Source organism: Crotalus tigris, unplaced genomic scaffold (genome assembly GCF_016545835.1).
Source record: "Crotalus tigris isolate CLP2741 ecotype Arizona unplaced genomic scaffold, ASM1654583v1 scf7180000017903.3850313, whole genome shotgun sequence".
Taxonomy (NCBI): Eukaryota; Metazoa; Chordata; class Lepidosauria; order Squamata; family Viperidae; genus Crotalus; species Crotalus tigris.
This window is the reverse complement of record NW_024096713.1, coordinates 2,023,749-2,041,989: the sequence shown is the minus strand read 5'-3', so window position 1 is coordinate 2,041,989 and position 18,241 is coordinate 2,023,749. Positions and strand designations below refer to the sequence as shown.

General features: G+C 37.9%; 1 protein-coding gene across 1 annotated transcript in view; it reads left to right on the top strand.

Annotated features, from left to right (window-relative positions):
• Positions 1–18,241, top strand: part of EFEMP1 (EGF containing fibulin extracellular matrix protein 1) — a 58,119-nt gene that overhangs the window by 37,450 nt on the left and 2,428 nt on the right. Inside the window, exons 5-8 of the mRNA XM_039344376.1 lie at positions 6,380–6,502; positions 8,837–8,956; positions 16,890–17,009; positions 17,669–17,788. Coding sequence (XP_039200310.1) covers positions 6,380–6,502; positions 8,837–8,956; positions 16,890–17,009; positions 17,669–17,788 — 483 coding nt within the window. The remainder of the gene's footprint in view (positions 1–6,379; positions 6,503–8,836; positions 8,957–16,889; positions 17,010–17,668; positions 17,789–18,241) is intronic.

Here is an 18,241-nt window from a genome sequence, read left to right as displayed (position 1 = left end):
AAGAATGAGTCACAGTCGGATGGAACCAAGCCAAGCATTCAAGTGGAGAATGGAGGGATCAAGATTAAAAGAGAGATCCTAAGCATTTTGACTAGGAGCCACTTCCAATGAAACCTGGAATGTACTAGTCAGTCAGGTTTGTTTTTAGGTTTTAGAGAGAACCCAGTGGTCACAGGAAAGGAGGGGAAGCTGCAGCAGATGCCTTAAAAGAACAGTTTGCTTCAAGAAAGGGTTGTTTGGGACCTCAAAGCAACTCACCCAGCATTTTAGCACAGAACAACAAGCCTTCTGCCAAAGTCAGCATCAGAAGGGACAAAACGGTATAAATAACTTCTCAAAGAAGCCCTGGGTACATTTTTTGGCAAATGCAAAGAAATCACTGGCAATTAATGAACCTGACGGGAATTGAGGACAATGAAATGCAAATTGATCTGTATTCAGCAGGGGAGATGGGCAATAGGCTCCCTTCCTCCCATACACACATACCTTTTATATTCCTTTTGGCTATCTCCTAAATCTTAGCACATAACAAAACAATTTCAAGAGTACTTTTGAAACCCGTTCTTCATGAGTATAAAAAAAAAGTTTGCTAAAGTTTGCGTGGTGGATGTATCTTAAGTCTTGGATTGTTACAATAAAGTATTCATCTTGCACTCTGTTATGGGATTTTGCAGTGGGTGGTGAAACCTATAATAGCACTAAATGACCCTAAAGTCACAGAGCTAAGCAGTTAAATATCTCTGGCTGGCATTAGCTGAGTGTTAACATTTTATAAAGGTATTAAGAATCTTGAAAATGCAAAGATATAAGGAAGGAATTAGAAAATGTAGAGATATAAAGAAGGAGAAATAAAAGGGAGACATGTGCTGAGAAAAATAGAAATTAGGAAAAGAAGATGCAGAGTTGCTCTATGAATGAGATGGGCAGCATAAAAATGTAATAAAAGATGCAAGATCGAAAGAAAAGACAAAAAGAACAAAGAGAACAGCATAGGGAGAGAGAAAAATTAGAGATGTGGGGGTGGGTTTAGGTTTTCTGAGCTCATGTTATTGTCTGTTTGACTATTGAGGCCATTTTATTCTGCTCCAGAATACATACTAAAAATTATAGCAGATTTGATATTTCCTATTTTAGATCTGTATAAATGGCTACAGCTCTACATAATTAGTTGATGGTTCATTTTCCCATAAGGAAGAAGTCTTCCTTGTCCATGTTTCCTGCTCAAGCCAGCCATTATTTCTTACTCCATCCTCTCTATTCTGAGTTTCAGCAACTTTATTTATCTCTCTCCTCAATCCATAGCATCCAGCAATCAAGGTTAAAACCACTGGAGAAAATATATGGCTGCCCACGCACTATTTTTCATCTTCAGGGTATTTTAAATGCAAGAAGAGAAATAAGCACCTTGTGTGGAAGAAACTTCTCTACATAGCAACTGATTGAGGGGGAAGGATATCACCAAACAAATGTATACAATATGTACTGAAAAATGTCAAACACAGATTAGCAATGTACCGGTATTTATTTTCATTTGATGTGGGGAGAGGATCTTGTTTGTTTGTTTGTTTCTCCAGATCACTTCTTCTATTCAGTTTTGGTTAGTTCTGGTTCCTACCATTTTTACCATTAGCCCATGTAGAAAAAATATTTTTTAGCTGTCACTAAAATTCTAGTCTAGGAATTGTAGAATCAATTTTACTTGGCCACATCACTTAATTAAGAAGTCAGTTCTTAGATAATCAAATAGACAAACATTTATTTGCCTTACAAACATATTATAAGAATTCTTGATACAATGGATGTTGATTTATATCTTATCTTTACACTTAAAGCAGCTAACAGTAATAAGAGTAAAATAAAGTAAGACAATTAATAAATGGATCCAGCAATCCGCAGATCTATCAGCCTGACCTCAATACCTGAGAAGATTCTGGAAAATATAATCAAGCAATGAATGTGCAAATATCTAGAGGCAAACAAAATCATAACTAGTAGTCAATATGTGTTTTTCAAAAACAGATCATGCCAGACAAATCTTATTGTATTCTTTGATAAAGTGGTAAAATTAGTGGACCAGAAAAATGCTGTGGATATAATTTACTTGGATTTTTGTAAAGCATTTGATAAAGTAGACCAAAGCCTACTTGATAAGATAGAAAATTAAAACATTAATAACATATAGACACCACCCATAAAATTGAACAATTAAATCAGTTTTTATGAATTAAAACCTGCCTGATTTAAAAGAAATTTGTCTGACAGGAGAAAGAAAAACAGTGATGGAAATAACCGAGCCTCCCTTCCCCCAAAATTCCACATCATTTGTTTCTCTTTTCTTTCTGAACATTTGAGATTTTCTGTGTAGCAGTAGTGTCATGATATCTTCTCTAAGAAAGACTTGTAATGTTGTAATATGCTCTCCCTCAGGATTCCCATAATATATGAAATGAATAATTTCATTTGAATGATGATTAGGCAAGAGATAAATATACCATGTTAGTTTTTAATCCATATGTCAAATAAAACAATTATAGAAACTTGCGACTTTATCAAAGATTTCATTGAAAATTAGCAAAACCCAAAACTCATAATTTTAAATCATATTTTTAATAGGAGAGATGAGCTTGCTTATTTGTACCCAAATCCTAAAATCTGGATTTCACTTTGGGGACAGTCAAAGTCCTGTCATTTACTGAAGTCAAAAAAGGGGAAGACTTTTTCCTGGTCTGAAATCAGCTTCTTTTAAACTGCTGCAGCTTATAAAACACTAACAGTGCCCCTGATACTCTCTTGCTCCCTGTTAGTGTCTTTTCATTACAGCTTGCTGTTTGTAACATACAAATACAGACACTTCGTATTTCGTTCCTCATAACCCTGCTCCCTTTATGAATGCGTGTTTTCAAGTCAAGTTCTGGACAAAATTTGGGAAGCGGTCTGCCATTGCCTTCTTGGTTCATGGATCTAGTCTGGTGTCTTAACCACTAGATCAGGCTGGCTCTCAGTTGAAATCTACCTTCCTGGAAACGATCCAAGTTAGGAAACACAAAACCCCTTTGGTTAGTTTCTTTTATCTCATTTAGGAAGGCTATTTAAACACCATTCTTGTGAGGCCTCTGTCTGAGAGTTAATATTATTCATACCACTATGAATGGTGTTGATTTCCCATTTTTACTGTCAGATTGTTTTTTCTGAATTTATGAGTTTTGAAAGCATTTTGACTGAACAATACAGCAAATACTTCACAAGACAATGCAATACAATAAACATCATCTGCTTTGAGAAATTATTTTGAGATTGAATGTGATTTATGGAAAATAGAAATATTCATGGTTATGAATGAGTGCTTTCAATAGCGCATGTTAAAGAGGTTGGAGGAAAGGAGGGCCAAGTCTTACCCTACCATAAACTGCTGGCAGGCATCTTCCTCTCTCTTTCTAATGTTGTTTCTCCATTCTTTTGTTTCTTCTTTCTCTCTTTTGTGGTGTTTTTTCCATTTGGATCTCTCTGCCAAAGCTGAGCAGAGGGGGAACATATGCAGCTGTTGCTTAGAAACAAATGCATTGTGTGAAGTTTTATTTTTTTATATTTGCAAAAACAGATGATTCAGAAGGACAGGGTGGTGTGAAGCAGAAAGAAGTTTGTGTGTGAGAAAGAGGAAGGCTGACAGAAAGAGGAAGGCCTCTTCACTGACCTTTCTCCTTTTCTCATGTTAACTCACTGGTGATTGTTACCTGTTTTACTCTCATGCACACACAGATTCCATTAACTTTACGTGCAGTGGAACAAGCTTCTAGACATCTATGAATTATAAAAACTTACTGTAGGCTGTATATGAAAAATCACTACTATGATGTTATTAATGTTCTACATAAAAAGCATTTGTGTTATTTGAAAAAAGCATAATAGCAGGAAATAGGCTAAGCTAAAATTTTAATAAGAGCCAATTTGGTGTAGTGGTTAAGGGACCAGGCTAGAAATCAGGAGATTGTGAGTTCTAGTCCCACCTTAGATATGAACTCAGTTTGGTGCCCTTGAGTCAGTCATTGCTCTCAGTCCTAGGAGGAGGGCAATAGCATACCATTTCCAAAAATATGCCAGAAAAACTGCAGGAAACACAGCCACCCCAGTGAGCCTCAGTCACCTCAGCAGCACACTACAAAGGGACTTCTTGGAGTATCGTGGCTCTGGAGCTGCATGAAGGCCCTGAATCACAGTGCAATGCAGATCCCTTTGCAGTGCAGAGCCCAGCCTGAGAACAGCACAAAGGGGTTTCTTGATGCACTGCATTTCTAGGACTGCAAGAAAATCTCTGAGCCACAGCACAACATTAATACCTTTGTAATATAAAGTCCAGCTCAGCCCAGTCCAACAGTGTGCTGCAAAACTGCAGTTGCCACACGAAGCTGCAGCCACTCCAGCCTAGTTCCCAGCCAGTCACTCCTCAAAACATTGCACTCCTAGGTTCCTACCACTCTTTGCTTTGCTGCCTCAGCTGACCTTTGCCATCTTTTTGCTCAGGCTACTAATGACCTTGTAAGGCCATCTTCCTCAGTTCTTGCGAGGAAACCACTGTGTGTGACTTGCTAAGGTCTTATATGGCTATCAGTTGCCTCATGAAGGGGCAGACCAGGCATGTTTAGTTAGCACTTAGGAGCAGAAATACAGAAAAAATCAGCTAGGGCAGCAGGAGCCATGGAGTGCTGGGGGTCAAAGGACATAGATGGGGGAAGGGATGGGAAAAGTTGAAATACCTCTGCAATCATAAGTGTAGATGGGCTGCCAAGTGCCTGGATTTTGATCATGTGACATGGGGGCACTGCAACAGCTGTAATTTTGGAGTCCCTTCATTTTGCACTGCCATAAGTTTGAATGGTTGCTGAATAAATGGTCATAAGATGAGGACTACCTCTAAATGCATGTGCAGATGCACTAATATGTACTACACAGGGTTTTTTTTTAAATGCAAGCCTTATTCCCCCAACCATATTCATACATGCAAACATACTAACTATATAGTGCTTGCTTACAAGATACATTCTCTCCCCTTCTATCTCACTGTTTATCTCACGCTCAACCCACCTGAGATATGATAGGCATTTTTGCAAGTTAATAAAAATTCTGCATTCCCCCATCTGTCATCTTTGTATATTTTTTTTAAGCAGTACACCAGCTTTTAAGAACTGATAACAGCTATCAGTTCAAAGACCAAGGCAGGTCGGAAGAAAATTTATATCGAGCTGTCAGTTAGAAAGGAAGCATGTTGGAAAATATTTGGGTATTTGAAGTGAGAACTGGAGGGGGAGCAAGTTTAAAGAAGAAGGTCAAAACAGTTCAATTCGTGATTTGAGTCTTGTGCTCAACATTGTTTTCATTTTGCATGAGAAAGAATCCATTTTTTTCTTTTCCATGGCTCCACCCGGAATCTGCCACTGGTCCCAGTTCCTGAACAAATACAAAGAGTTCAACTGGGATTTGTAAACTAGTTTTAAGGAATTTGTTTATTCAGCTTAGAAACTTCCAGTTGGTGTTCAATGTCAGAAGGAAGTCATGTCATAGTACTGCATTAGATTATAGGAGGCATAAAACTAGGAAATCATCTACAATCCACTATAAGTTGCTATAAGGAAAAAGAGGAGAAAAACATTTTAATCTATTAAAGTGATACCACTGCAAAGGGAGGATGAACCTCCAAAATACTTCAGTAATCCAACAAACCTGTGCCTGGACTTTCAGGGAATAGTTATGTTTTGTCCATTTCCATAATGGCCTTCAAACATTGATCTGCCTTGGAGAAGAATAAAAGCAAGGATGCCGCTATACCTCCTTTACCTCAAATCTGAGGACTATAAACATAGCCAGCATTGTGTTTGTGTGTTCAGGTATGACATTAGAGAAAGTAAACCACCTCTATCAAATGAGATCCAGAATCTACTTTCCTTGACTAGTGTGATCTGAATAAAATTGCTTGGACTTTTTTGTTGAGGCAGAGTTATTACTTCAGGTAGATTTTATATACACTGTTTTGTTTTATGTGAGCCTTCTTGGCTACTTTGAGTAATTGGCTACTTTGAGTAATTGGCATGTAAGTTGGCAAGTTATTGCCCAAGAAATCTTCGTAGAAATCTCTGCCTACATCATAATTTTTTGGAAAATGATGAAAAAATGAAGCTGAGAAAGACTACAAAAGAACTGGCAATGCCATGGATGCCGAAATAAGCTGAGGGATGATTTATTCAGGACGACAGTTATGATTCTCTTCCAATAACATTGGAATCAGATTGTGATTTTTAACATCTTCATATTTTGAAGAGAAATATAAACATTATGATGACCTTTCCAAAGTTCATAATATGTCATTTTCTTTCCTTGTTTTTAAAAGATATTGATGAATGTACCACTGGTGCCCACACCTGTAGGTCAGATCAGGTCTGTGTCAACTTAAGGGGATCATTCACCTGCCAGTGTCGAACTGGGTATCAAAAGCGAGGAGACCAGTGCTTTGGTAAGTACCACATTGCAAAATGTCTTTTTGTGGGGTTTATGTATTTTGTTTTTATTGAATGTTACTATTAGCTGCCTAGATTATCATGTACTAGACAACCAATGCCCTATTGGGTCATTCTTTCAGATATATTTCTTTATATAAACAGAATGAATATAGGTGAGCAAAACAGCAGTGAGAATGGGAGCAACTTCTGACTTTCTGTTGGCTTCCCCATTGAATTTCCTTAAAAGCATTGGAAATCCTCCCTCCCTCCCTCCTTCCCTCCCTCCCTCCAATTCCTGCTGGCCTCTCTATTAACTTTGCTTCTGGAAGGTTGCAGGGGATAAAGCAGCAGAAAATTGCAAGTCCAAGACCAACAGGAAAGTAAGTACCTGTTGTTGAGTGGCCAGGCTGAAGCAGCAGCAGTCCAACAACACTGAAGCGGCTAGAATTTTCGCAAATTTTATTCCATTGGGTACTTACAGGTCCCAATATTCTGTAAGTTATCCCATTTGAAGATCATTTGTTAACAAAGTTTTGCCCCATGATGCTGTATTTCACTCAGTTAAAAGTTACAGACATAGGAGTTTTAGTAGTATATAGTATAGGTGGCCATATATAAGTTTTTGCAATGAAATAAATAAATAAATGGACATACATGTGGAAATAACAGATCTGCTCTTATCATCTGCAGCCAGCAGTGGAGTTGCATTGATGAGGATGATGAAAGTCTTAGTTACCACACGTGAAGGATAGATAGGTGTGAAAAGCTATTACAAGGTTTAAGATGGAGAGCTTGTAAGAGGACTGTGCATTAAGACATTTGAAAGAAATCAGTTCAGCATGCACCTATGTTCAAATAATTAAAGCAGTCATGTGGTCTCTACAAGTTTATGCCTGCAGATAAGGCAGTAGCTGTCAAATGACGGACTTTGCAAATAGCAGACACAGCCTCTTTAACAATTCAAAAATAGGTGCTTTATATGCTGTCTCAGGCACTATGAAGCACATATGTCAAATATTTTGCCCAGCATCTCTGGCCTCCTTGATGTTTGGGGATAATTTTAATTTGGGGTTAAATCCTATGATTTTTCCATTCAATATCTGAACGATGAATTTCAAGGGAATCCAGTCAGAGATCAAACAGTGACTTTTGACTGAGATTTACAGAATGGTCCAAAATCTAGCCCTAAAGGGCTGCTATACTATAGGAAGGCCTCCTAGTGAAAAATGCTTTGTTACTCTCTCTTGTCCAGCACTACAGCTCTGCTGTTCCATATCAGTCTTTGGCTTTTATTAAAGCAGTACAGGTAGTCCTCAACCTAGGACCACAATTGAGCCCAAAATTTCTATTGCTAAGTGAGACATTTGCTAAGTGAGTTTTGCCCCATTTGCTACAGTTGTTAAGTGAATCCCTGCAGTTGTTAAGTTAGTAACGCGGTTGTTAAGTAAATCTGGCTTCCCCATTGACTTTGCTTGTCAGAAGGTTGCAAAAGGTGATCACATGACCCCAGGACACTGCAATTGTCATAAATATGAGTCAGTTGCCAAGCATCTGGATTTGGATCACATGACCATGAGGATGCTGCAATGGTCTTAAGGCTGACAAATGGTCATAAATCACTTTTTTCAGTGCCATTGTAACTTTGAACAGCCACTAAATAGCAATAGCACTTAGACTTATACACCGCTTCACAGTGCTTTACAACCCTTTCTAAGTGGTTTACAGAGCCAGCCTATTGCCCCCAACAATCTAGGTCAGGGGTGTCAAACTGCCAGCCCATGGGCCGGATGTGTCATGGTGAAACCGCACTCACCCCATTGCCAGCAATGGAAAAAAAGTCATGATATGTCACAACACATCACGTGATGTTGTGAGTTTGACACCTCTGATCTAGGTCCTCATTTTACCCACCTTGGAAGGATAGAGGGCTGAGTCAACCTTGAGCTGGTGAGAATTGAACTGCTGGCAGTCAGCAGGACTGCATTTTAACCACTGCGTCACCTCGGCTCCTTTGTTATAAGTTGTAAGTCTGTTGTAAGTTGAGGATTATCTATATATGGAAATTAGTCTCCACTAAGAATGCCAAATGTATTCTTAAAATTAATTATGGTGTTGCACATTGATATTTTTCTTTGCAGTATGCTACTTTTCTATTAAATTTTGGTTTCATGAAAAATACATAAAAGAAACTCATGGGCACCAAAGGGGATGTTTGCAGGTATTGCTGCTTGACAGTTCCATGTGTACAATATTCCTATGATATTAAGATTATATGTGGCGGTTCATTTTTTTTGTAATGTCATTTTTGGAATTATTTTTAAAATACTTCTGTTCTAATGGCAACATAGACATTGATGAATGCACGTTCCCTTCCTTTTGCCACCATCGGTGTGTGAACAGTCCTGGTTCCTACCACTGCCATTGCAATGCTGGCTTTCAGTTAACACCTGACAACCGCACATGTGCTGGTAAGCATACTTCAGGACATTTTTGTAGAAACTGTCATGTTTAAATTTAGACATATGTATTTACTATCACATTTTCTGGTTATATAAATGCAAGATACATGGAATTCAATGAAGATAGCCATTTATGTGGTATATAAAATGACCTTCAAGAAATGCATTCATCAACATACTTTTTGTATGTGATTCCATTGTTGTTCTTTTATAGAGTAATAATAAAAAGAAAAGATATTCTATATCAATAGTAGTGATTTAGATTTAATTTAGTCTTTTCATTAGTGTGGACTATTAAATTTATATTTATTTTAAAATATTGCTCTGACCCTGCCTTTGTTTGTATGATGCATTTCTTATTTCAGTTTCAAATAACTTTCAGTTAAGGATATTTTAATTGATTTTGTTATGAATTTTAGGGAATTAATTGAAGAGTAGTTATAGATTTATAAAAGTAATTGCTAAAATCTTCCCCCCATATCTTCACCCAAAGTAGTGCTGTAATATTAACTTTTCCAGAGTTCATAGAATTCTTTCTGAAAAAGCTAACCAAAGATCTCCAATATTGGGAGGCTAATGGGTACATTTGAAATGCTGAAAGTCTGTGGATTGTATTTAAAGAAATGTGGGGATGGCTTTCCTATTCCGAAAAAAGGCAAACACAGGGGAGGGTGCTGTTCAGTACAAAACACCCAGGTAGACTTGTATAATTACCTCCTGCATCTTAGTCTAGCAGTTGTCTCAGCTCGTCCCAGTCTTAAACTGCCCTTTTTCCTAACAATGGGTGACTTTAAAGAATAACTATAGGATACTAAGGTACTTAGGAAGCTCTGTGTCACATTGTATGAGGGTCAAACATTGGAGCTATTTTGGATTGGATATAACGGATATATAGAGCCAGTTTGATAATGATGGTTAAAGCATCTGACCAGAAACCAGGAGACTCTGAATTCTAGTCCTGCCTTAGGCACAAAGCCAGCTGGGTTGGGCTAGTCATTTTCTTTGAGCCCCTGGAAGGAAGCAATAGCAAACCACTTCTGAAAAACCTTGCCAAGAAAACTGTAAGAACTTGTCCAGGCAGTCTCCAAGAGTTGGTCATGATTGAATGGAAGAAAAAATGGATATAATGATATATAACATGGATGTTTGCATATGAATAAAAAGAATATTTCTGTAGAAAGGAGTCTGCTTTCTTTATATCTGAATAAGGTATGTTGCTTTAGAAAAGCTTTTTTCCATCTTAGTTCCATTCAGATGCTTGGATTTCAAGTCCGAACCTGTTATAAATGCAATTATTGGAATTGAAATTGTAGGGAATGACTCCAGAGACTTTCATAGAAATATAGTGCTCATCTAAATATTTATAAGCACTAATGTTAAAACTTATAGTTTTTTGGGGGGAAACCTCTGTTCATTTAAGTAGAAGTAACTTTCTGTCTTGCATTGATTAAATGTTGCATCTTTAATGAAAGTTGAATAAGAATAAAAGGACAGGTTTTGATACATTAAATGTTAAGTTTGAGAGCTCTGTGCTAAGAAATTTGATGTGGCTGAATAATTTGGTTTTGTCAAATGGTTGGTTGTATTATCAGTGGTGATTTCCAAACAGACTTAATAATCCTGTGATAGAACCACTCAGTTATGTGCAAAATGTTCCATGTTCATTCCTGGGATCTCCACTTAACAGGATAAGATATGATGGAAGGAAAGCTACCCATTCTCTGCAAAGCCACCAGCCATCTGAACAGGCATCAATTGGCTGGTAACCTAGTATAATTAAGTTTTTTGTGTCATAGAGCAGAGGTCCCCAACACCCAGGCCACGACCCACTATCGGGCCATGTCCTATTTGAACCAGATCACACGAGCGATCTCCGCTCAAGCACCCTCCACTCGCATGAATGGAGCTTTGAGCACTAGTCAAGCTCCCTCTGCTCATGCACAAGCTCCATTCACATGGAGCTGTGTGCATGCGCACATGTGCCTACCACTCACATGGCCCTCCCTGCGCTAGGACAGGCCATCAAGGTGGAAAGGTTGGGGATCACCGTCATTCCCAAGTACATCAAATTAAAATTCTTGATCTATATAATGAATACCTGTTTATCATTCACATTTTAAATCATTAATATGCTATTCTTTATCTGTCATTGACTTCTGGAAGGTTTCCATGCATCATTATTCTGTTGGTAAATTTGCAGTATTGATTTTAATTGGTTTTATTTTTAATTGTTTTGTCTTGACAAAACAGGTCAAATCTTCTAATGAATATTCTGTTAAGAAACAGATTTATTACTGCATTCTTATGGTTTTGAAATTATATGGTTATTTGGCAAAAACCTAGAGACAGTAGGTACTTAATTTTTATTAGATTCTTTTTCACTATCCAAGAATATGTCTAGGCTACAAATCCAAATGTCTTAAACACTTAAAACCACATTACAGCATAGTCAGTACTCTTAAAATAGCAATTACATTAATTAGTTTGATTAACATTTTTATTTAACTTTATTGAAATGACAATTACAAAAACCAAATCACAGCTGAAAGTTAAAAAAAAGTGATCCGGATCAATTTCTAACCTCAGAGTTCACAATAATCTTGGTAAATCTCAGGAAATGAGACAGGATTATATGGATTTTTGAGTTCCCAATTTTGTAGCAATGGTGGCAAACCTATGGCATGAGTGCCAGAGGCTGTGAGGACCCACCCCACTTTGCATCTTAAGAAGACAGAACTCTTGGAATAATTCTTCCAACAGGAATCCTTTATTAAGAGAAAATGGTTGCAGGCATGCTAGACAGGACTTGGGGTTCAAGCTCTCCCATTCAAGGTTTTAGGGGTTCCCCAGTAGTCCCACCCAATCAACCCCCCTTCCAGTGATAGTTTCAAGTATCACAATTCCATCCCCTTTCTTCTTCCGTCTGGATGGAGACTTCAGATAACTACATGAAAGGCAATTACTCTTCTTTGATATGTTAAAGCTTAGAGGCCACAATAAACACACATTCAGTCCTTTGAAGTGTGCTGAAGGAAGTGAGGGCCATAAAGCCCCTTTGCTCTCCCCCTTTTCTCCCTCTTATGGCAGAATCCAGAGAAGGCAGAATTGGGAGTTTCTATGTTTGATAATTAAAGATGAAATATAATTGGATTCTGACAGAGGCGGCACTCAGAGCCCTCTCTGTGGGCATGCACGCCGTCGCCCCAGTCCTAGGCCTTCAGCTGGGTTTTGTAAAACCTTTTCGCTTTAGGCCTCTGCTGCCGTGTACAAAAAAAAAAAGAGGTTCAATCAATCAGTCAATTTCAACTTCTTTTTTTAATGTAATAAATTATATTATGATTATTAAAAGTATCAACTGATGCATCAGACAAGTTTTGAGGAGAGACTATCATTAATTGTTTAAGATAGATATTTAAACCAGGAGGAGTCAGCATGTTTGAAAATTTGCACCTCATCTATATATTATTCACCAGAGATCTACTGGACATCATTGGTGATTAGATGAGTCAGGCTTTTTGCTGAAATCCAACCTGCCATAGGAACTCATTGGAGTGAAGGAAGCAAGGTTGCCTCCAAACTTACATGGTGTGAATTCTGCATTGTTTCTTTCTGAGACTTTGATAATTGATTTTAATATTGTTTTGGCTTTGCTTTAACTGATACTTGTTTTGCTTTTAAACATTTTTTTCCTTTTGTTGTCATTGTGCATGTGTTAAAGTTTCAGAGCCATGCATCCTTTTTTATGCCCTGCTAGGTGACCTGGAAAGTTTCAATATTATTAGCAAAGGCCAAAATTGTGAGCTTTCTTTTCAACTTCTTGCAGGGAAAAAAAAGATCTTGCAAAGTTGGAATTGATTGATTGAACTTTTTAGTCCCACCCAGTCTGCTATTACCACCGCAGCCACGCCCACCCAATGGGCCACACCCAGCCAATTGGCCACACCCAGCCAATCGCCATACCCGACGATACCTAAGTGGGTTTTGAGTTGCAGTTTGGGCCCTTGGTCTCTAAAAGGTTTGCCATCACTGCCATATCTCATAGAAAACATAGAGTAAAATTGGGGAAGATGATACCCAGTATTCTTGAGGCTTCCATTTAGCAGAAGACTGGCATTTTATTTTTCATGAAAATGTTTAGAATGCTATAGCCCTACGAATTCTCATTTCAAAACATATTTGAAAGTAGAAGCTATAGTATTTGCATTTCCTTCTTCTCAAAATCTGCCTTAACTTAGCTCAAATATAGAAGTAGAATAGAATAATAGAATTGAAAGGAACCTTGGAGGTCTTCTAGTCCAACCCATGCTCAAGCATTATACCATTTCAGAAAATTGGCTGTCCAATCTGGCTTTGGTTAGGTTTCTATCATAAACTTGGGGTTCTCCTTGGCAAGCTAGACTGAAGCAGATAAATAGATATAAGGATACAAAAACTTAACTGTAGAAAAATTAAGAAGCCACCATATGAATACCAATGATTGATGTGTCACTTATTTATTGAGGTTGTATGTACAAATCCATAGTATCACAAATAATATGCAAAATGCAATTTTTAAAAAAGCAATAAAATATTTATGGTTGTGTAGGTATATATAAAATAGCCATAGTAAATAATGAAGATTAAAAAACTAATCCAAGCAATTAAATGCACCATAGCATTCTGATTAATTACCTACCTAATGTTATTAAATACTATTTATTTATTTTATTTATTTATGAGACTTATATACCGCTTTAAGTGCAAGCACTCTCTAAGCGGTGTACACCAGTAAGCAATGTATATATGTACATGATGTTCCATTAGTATTAGTATAATAACACTTCAGCAGCACTTCAGTACTACATACAAGATGCCATTAGGCTCTCAAGGGCTCTCTGGAACAGCTCATCCTTAACCACTTTCTGGAGGGCACCACGCTTGAAACTAACCTGTTTTTTAAGTAGGTTGATCCATAATGAATGAGTGAAAAGCATCATTAACTAGCTTCATGAAAATGTGAGTTTGTTAAGACATTTTCCCATTAAGATTGCATTGAAAAGGTTGATTCTGGTTGGAGAAGGCAACCTTGAAGGTACTTTGCTAAGGCCTTATAGGGGAAAACCAGCACTTTGAATTGCACTTAACAGCCTGTTGGCCCCCAATGAATACAATTAATATCTCCCATCAAGCATGCTTTTCCATTTGAATCAGCTGTAGCTTATAGTGGTCTTCAAGTTCATATTGCAGTAATCTAAGCCAGTGATGATAAGGGCTTGAGTTATTATTGGTCTTCATGCTCCAGAAAGTGATATAACCACTTAGCAAATACCTTCCAGACCACAACTCCCAATGCCTATCAGACAGTAATTGCAAATCCAGAAAGTTCCCCAAGTCACAGACCTATTTCCTTGTGTTAATGCCTCTTCCTCAAGAAATACCACCAAAGCTAATTAGGAAATTGATTAGACGAAAAACTTTTGCTTGGGTTCAACTTCAGTCTGTATCATTCCATCTAGTTCCCTCCAACCTCCTGATATTGGGACAGATCGCCAGGTCAGCCAAAATAGAAAGTTTTGTGCTTTCAGTGATGATGCCTGGTAGCTGCCTAGGCAAGTTTCCTGCAGTTTTCTTGGCAATATTTCAGACGTTATTGGTCATTGTCTTCTATCTGAGGCTGAAAGAGTGACTGGCCCAAAGCTACTCAGGGATTTGTGCTTAAGGCAGGATAAGAACTCATAGCATCCCAGTTTCTAGCCTTTTGCCTTAACCACTACACCAATACCTACTAAAGAAAGAACAGAACCATTGCAAATCATTGCCTCCAATCCCCTGTGCTGGCAGATGGTAAAAATGATACAGTAGTCAGTAATATCAATGCCACTGAAAATCCAGAAGGAATAAAACAAGAACATTACTTGCATCTAAATCCCAACAAAGATTGGGATAGTAGCCAGCACTATTTCCACTCCATGGTGAGTCCTAATCTAACTAAAAAGTATCTAGCTAAACCTCTTCTACCATGATGCTTTGTAGAAAATGTTCCCACCACCTTTTCATAACTTTTCCCCAAAAGGTAATGTTGGAAACTGGTTTTTAATTATCCAAATTGGTTGCATCCAGCGAGGGCTCCTTAAGGGAGGGACACATCACAGCTTTCACAGGCTACAAGCACCCATCATGTTCCCTCTGTTCCCTATAGGATCCAAATTAGGCACAGATATAGTCACGGATGGCAGAGAGCATGCCAGATAGTGACTTAGCCATTTTATCAGAACCTACAGGCCAAAAGGCATCCCAGCTAATTCCACAGATGATTTATCTCAGACTTTGTAGACAGTAAGGAAAAAAGACTGACAAAAATATTAAGGTACTATACCATTATCTAGACAAAAGAGGCTGAAATATTTTTTAAGTCCAAACTACAATATAACATTTGGAAGCAGCTCAGGCATAAGCCTTCTTGATTCAGTGATGTATAAGAAGGAGGTAAAGAATAATCAGATTTTGTAAGGTTCTGTTATTCAATCTGCTATCCAATCTTAATAAAAGTAGTTTGAGTCTTCCTATGGTTCATTTTCTGGTGTGGTCTACTTAGTGGAAATGTCAATCTCCATATAGACTCTGCCTGAAAAAAGCAAATCTAAGTGATTCTTTCAGCTAAATACTGGGCAAACTGGTGATAGGGTAGGCAGAAAGAGAAAAAAAAATCCCTCAGATTTTCCTAAGAAAAGAGCTCAAAATCATAACAAAAGTACTGGTCAACAGCCCACAACCACAATAAAATAGGAAAATGAAAAGCATTTGCCTCTCCTCTAACCACAGGGTAGACCTGAATATGGACTTGTACCCATGCTCAATCAGGTTTGGGTTTTGTGAAGAAGGAGAGTGCAAAGTTTGGCCTAAAATTCAACATTAAGAAAACCAAGATCATGGCATCCGGCCCTCTCAATTCTGGCAAATAGATGGGGAAGAAATGGAGGTAGTGACAGATTTTATCTTCCTGGGCTCCAAGATCACCACAGATGGGGACTGCAACCAAGAAATTAAAAGACGCTTGCTCCTGGGGAGGAAAGCTATGGCAAATCTAGGCAGCATACTAAAAAGCAGAGACATCACCCTGTCAACAAAAGTACGTATAGTCAAGGCCATGGTTTTCCCAGTTGCAATGTATGGCTGTGAAAGTTGGACCATAAGAAAGGCTGAATGCAAAAGAATTGAAGCCTTTGAACTATGGTGCTGGAGAAGACTCCTACGAGTCCCGTGGACTGCAAGGCGATCAAAGCAGTCATTCCTAGAGGAGATAAACCCTGACTGCTCTTTAGAAGGCCAGATGCTGAAGTTGAAACTCAAGTACTTTGGCCACCTAATGAGAAGAAAGGACTCACTGGAGAAGAGCCTAATGCTGGTAATAGGGCAATAGAAGAAGGGGATGACAGAGAATGAGGTGGCTGGATGATGTCACTGAAGCAGTAGGTGTGAGCTTAAATGGATTCCAGAAGATGGTAGAGGACAGGAAGGCCTGGAGGAACATTGTCCATGGGGTCACAATGGGTTGGATACGGCTTCGCAACTAACAACAACAACAAAAATCATTGCTTTAGATATCATATTTGGTGCTTCACCTCCAAGAAACCAAAGAAAATCGGGGTACAGTGAAAGAACACTGATGTATATGCATGAGCCCTGGTTATTTTCTGTTGCCAGTAGTTGATATTCAGATCCATAAAGCAACTGGATCAATTTTACTTCTAATTATATAAGCCACTATTTGTTTGCATAAAATACCATTCATTTTAATTTGGGGAAGGAAGCAAAACTAAGCAGAAAAAATGGTCCACACTTGATAAGCTGGGGTTGATTCACAGTGAACAAGCATGTATTGTATACAAAGAATCTAATGAATATGCTCCTAACTGGTTCAAGAAACTATCAAAATGCCACATTTGTCTTGTTTTCTTCTTAGACATAAATGAGTGTGAGACCGGCAACCCCTGTGCTCAACTGTGCTACAATATAGTTGGTTCTTTCTTATGCCAGTGCAATCAAGGCTTTGAATTAAGCCCAGACAGAATCAGCTGTGATGGTGAGTAGTAGCTGTTTAGCTTGATGAAGTTCTCAAACAACAGGGATGGGAAGGAATCTTTTGAATAGAACATGTTCACTGTTAGTAATGTGCAAAGAAAACATCTTGCAGGTTCATTTTTTCTCCTTCCTAATCAGAAGCTTTAATGCCTTCTTTAGTGTGATCATCACTAATATCTCTTATTACACACAAGCAAAGGTAAGCATACTGGAGTCTTATAATCTTAGAAAAAAGACCACTTCTGCACCTTGATTTTCCCACTAACATTGTGCTGGGCTCCCACAATACTATTTGTTAAAAATAGAGAATCCATATTATGGCTTAAAATATTGTGTCAACCAGACCAATATATTAGGCTCAGATTCTCTGGCAAACTTTTGCAATTAAAAAAAAGCATTTTAGAAAGCTGATTCTTTCACTAAAATCTTGCTCTTTGAAAGCTTTTTGCTTTCTACTTGGTAGTAGTGATTCTGTTCCTGTTCATGCACCTCATTCCTGTAGGCAGATGCAGTTTCCCTCCAGAAGCTGTCAAAAAGCAGGAAGGAAGGAAGAAACATTTGTATTTTGCAGCCCAAGTAACAAAGATAATAGGCAAGGAACAATGTAAAGGCAGATGCTGAACCTTCAAAACTGGGTTAGAAAATGCCTCTGTTTTGCAGATGTTGATGAATGTAGAGCTTCTAACTTCCTGTGCCAATATCAATGTGTCAATGAGCCAGGAAAATTCTCCTGCGCATGTCCAGATGGATACCAGTTGGTCAGAGGAAGAAACTGTCAAGGTAAGTTCCCATATCTGCAAAAGTAATGATTATATTAATGTTATTTTAAAAAAATCAAATCATACAAATGACAAATCCTTGCTTGACACAAGATATTCTCTTGGTAATATAATACAGTAAAACTTATCTAAGAAATGCATAGCAGGTTTAAATCAGACCTGGCAAAAATGTGCAACCAATATAGACCACTGATCTCCTACAGCATATAACATATTGAAAAACTCATTTGTTTTTTTTTATCTAAGAGTGCAAAAATCTGGAATGGAAAGGAGCAAGGAGAAATCAAGTACAGTATGATTATTTAGCTAGAGAATCCCACTTAAAAGTAGATAAAAATATAGATGATAGAGATAGATAGAGATATAGATATAGATGTAAGTAAGAATAAACGTGGAGCCCTGCATATCTGAGATAGACTACAGTACGTGAAGAATGGGGCAGCCTTTAGATCTC